General features: G+C 34.1%; 1 protein-coding gene across 1 annotated transcript in view; it reads left to right on the top strand.

The window, feature by feature from the left end:
* The window catches only part of LOC132190953 (auxin efflux carrier component 2), an 11276-nt gene that overhangs the window by 5477 nt on the left and 2186 nt on the right, over positions 1-3613 (top strand). The window contains exon 8 of the mRNA XM_059605977.1: positions 3472-3575. Coding sequence (XP_059461960.1) covers positions 3472-3575 — 104 coding nt within the window. The remainder of the gene's footprint in view (positions 1-3471; positions 3576-3613) is intronic.

The following is a 3613-nucleotide window of genomic DNA, read 5'->3' as shown; positions in this document are numbered from 1 at the left end:
TCATCCGGATTTTGTTGGGCAATTTTTCTGGGCGATTCCTATTCTACCAAATGTACTGAAAAGTGGAGAAAAGAAGAGAGAGAGAGAGTGAGAAAATGAGAGAATGGCGTGCTGGTGTTGGGTGTTGTCCAGTGTTGGAGAAATGAAGGGAGAGAGAGAGAGAAAGAAATTAGGGGTGGGCAGATTAACCGGTTACCAATTACCGGTCATCTACCGGTTTCGACCGAACTGATATTAACCATAACCGTTTAACTTATCGGTTAAAAATTTTGTACCGAAATTCTTATCGGTCTGGTCCAGTTAGCCATTTGTTATCGGTTAACCATTTTAACCGATAAGAACTAGTATGGGGGAAGGCTATTAACAAAGTCAATCTAGTTCAATTGGTAGGGCACTAGAGCACAACCTTGTGGTCGTGGGTTTGAGCTGCTGTGGTGGCCATTTTTTTCCTTTTTTTTTTCGAAGTTGAAGTTGAAGGAGGTGATCAGAAATTGACATGTCAATAATTGTTTTTTACGTGTCAGAAATTGACATGTCAATAATTGTTTTTTACGTGTCAGAAATTGACACGTCAATAATTGTTTTTGATGTGCACTTTTTGACATGTCAATAATTATTGACATGTCAAAAAATCTTCGTTTTTTGATACCCTAAATTTTAACGCCTAACACACGTCATTAAAGTTTAGTAACAAGTCAGGCCACCTAACACATAAAAACACCCAGTCAAAAAAAAAATTCATTTTTTGTAGTGACATGAATATATTAGCCTTATTCACTATGGCTTCATACGTATTTGTTATTATCCGTTTTTATCATTTGTCTAGGTTACATTACATACATATGCAATCAATTGTATTGAGAGTTTATTGCGTTAGAAAAATATATAACTATTTTTCTAAAATGACCGTTAAAAAAAATAAAAAATCAAAAGTTACCATCCTTAATTAAAAAAGAAAATAGAAAAAAGATTAAAAAAAAAAAAGGTAAAAATATATATGCATACACGTATAGATTGATTGATATGCAATAAATTATATTGTACATTATTTTGTATTTTTACTGCAGATGAACCTTACTCCTCGCCACTCCACTCGTTTATGCACGTGAGTTGGGCAATTTTGAGTGATCCAGGGTTCCTGCTTACTTGTCTTATATAATAAAGCTTGCGGGACTGGTCCCTGCTATTGCTACATGCAGATATTTTATTTTATTCTTTACTTTACAATTTTAAATGGAGAAATATAGTCAGCAAATTACTCAAAAAAAAAAACCACGTGCAAATCCTTTATTTTTCTCCTCTTGCACTTCTATTGGGAACAATCAAGATCCCTAAAATTTTAAAATATTTTATTGAGTAGATTTCTTAAATCTGAATCATTATTTTGAATTAAATGGTTTATTTGATTTTAAAATTTGGATTCTAACTCTAGGAAAATTACATCATCATCATCTTCTCCCAAACACGCTTCTATCATAAAGAGACGATTGCAGCAATGGCTTGGGCTGTATTTGTCGTTGGACTTGTAACAAAATCTCATTTTCTGCCTCTCTCATAGTTCCTCGGATGTTAATTTCTTGATTAGCAAAGCTTGTCGTAGTTGGAGATGGTTATTCTAGGGTTGCCACAAATCAGAGGGGGAGTCGTCCTCCTTAAGGCTTTGTTTCTAGCTTCATAGACTCTTGCTAAACCAATGGCTTATAGGGAGATATTATTTGGCCTTCCTCGTAGTACCTCCGCCTATATCGATTCCTCCAAGCCAATAATAGAACAACTAATCTATTGAGTTGGGGATAATGTCCCTATTTCGGACAGTAAAGATTCAAATTTGGCTTAGTAATCCTTGATAGTTCCTTCTTGTTCCTTCTAATAATCCTGTATATTCTGCCCAAGTTATCTCCTGCCTTTCTCGCATTTAAATTTGGTACCATTATTGAGCTTCTCCTTCTAGGTGAAAAGAAGCTAGTGGTCGTAGTCTTCTCTTTTACCCTTCTTGCTGTGTCTTCCCTTGGGTAGATAAGAGATCAATAATTCCAATCATGCGTGCCTTTATCTCCTCCCTGATCTCTTGCTGTCCCTCAGTTAGGGATTTCACCTACTACTCCAGATTGTTCATCCTTTGTGTTAATTCTTCAGGTTTCCTTGAGTAATCGAACATGTCACTAGCCAAGATTCTAGGAAGAAATCCTCATAGGTTGTGCTCTTACTCTTGGATCGCCCTATGTTGATGCTGCTATGGAGAGATCACAAGTCAAAGCAAATATTTGTTTCCAATGTTACGCACCATGAGACGAAATTAACGAAGATGTAAAGTGTTTCATTCGAGAAAAATCAGACCTCTACCCTGGCTCTGATACCACTTAATGTGCACCCACTAGTAACATATTAGATTCATAAGAGAACCTATTGTTGTAATGTTACAAATATTGGTTTTATTTACCTATTAATTTTTGACCATTCAACATAAAATCTATTCATGAGTTTTGACCGTTGGGTAATAAAACCTTTTACAAGTTTTTTAACTGCTGGTTTTAATTCCTTTACTGTTGGTTTTCTTAAATTAAAAAGTATTTGTCTTCAATATTTACAAGTTCTTTTAGCTGCTGGCTTTAATTCTTTACCGTTGGTTTTCTTAAATTAAAAATCCATTTGTCTTCAAGCTTTGTTGACCGTTTGATGATTTGGTGACCGTTTATCTTAAATATGTTGACCGTTGGTTTTATACATTGATCTCATGACCGTTTGTTCTTTAATACATAGATTGCATAATAATGTGTTTTAAAAGAAAAAGTTTCCCATGTCTATATAAGCAAGTCTTCAACTTTGATAAAATAATTATAAAAAAATATTACTTTTTTGTGAGATTTCATTTTCATGCTCCAGAATTTTTCTTTGTTACCAAAGAGAAAAAATAGAGTTATTTGCTACTCAATTTTTCATCCTCTTCAATTTGAGAAAAGGTTGTTCATTTGATCTTCGTTACTTGAAAGTGCGTTCTTAACGAACGTAAACGCTATAGTCTAATCCTGGGAGGTTGCGTGTCAAGAGATCCGATCGCACCGAGTTATACACTCTGGGAGGCACGAAATCAACCTTTAAGGACAACGCTCTTGCGTGATTCTATAGCTTTGTGAGATTTTTCCTTGCTCTATTTTTTTTTATTTATTGTATTCTATTTATCTTATTGTTAATTGTTTGAATTCTTGCTGCTGCTAAAGTTCTTCCAGATGCTACAAAAATTGAATCTTTTGATGGAAATAATTTTAAACGTTGGCAACAAAAGGTTCTTGCAGTTTTAGACTTTACAAAAATCTCTAGTGCTCTAACTGAGCCTAGACCGGATGAGGAATCTGAAGAACAATCCAAAGAATTAAGAGATTGGGAAATGGCTAATACATTATGTGTGAATACTATATTGAATTCTTTATCTAATGAATTGTTTGATGTTTATTGCCATTTTAATATTGCTAGATATTTATGGGATGAATTAGTTGGTAGATATGTGATTGAGGATGAGGGTACTAAGAAATTTGCTGCAAGCAATTTCTTACATTTTCAAATGACTGATGAAAAGAGTATTACTTCTCAAATTCATGAGTTTCATAACATAGTT

Source organism: Corylus avellana, chromosome ca8, assembly GCF_901000735.1.
Source record: "Corylus avellana chromosome ca8, CavTom2PMs-1.0".
Lineage (NCBI taxonomy): Eukaryota > Viridiplantae > Streptophyta > Magnoliopsida > Fagales > Betulaceae > Corylus > Corylus avellana.
This window is presented reverse-complemented; position numbering and strand designations above follow the sequence as displayed.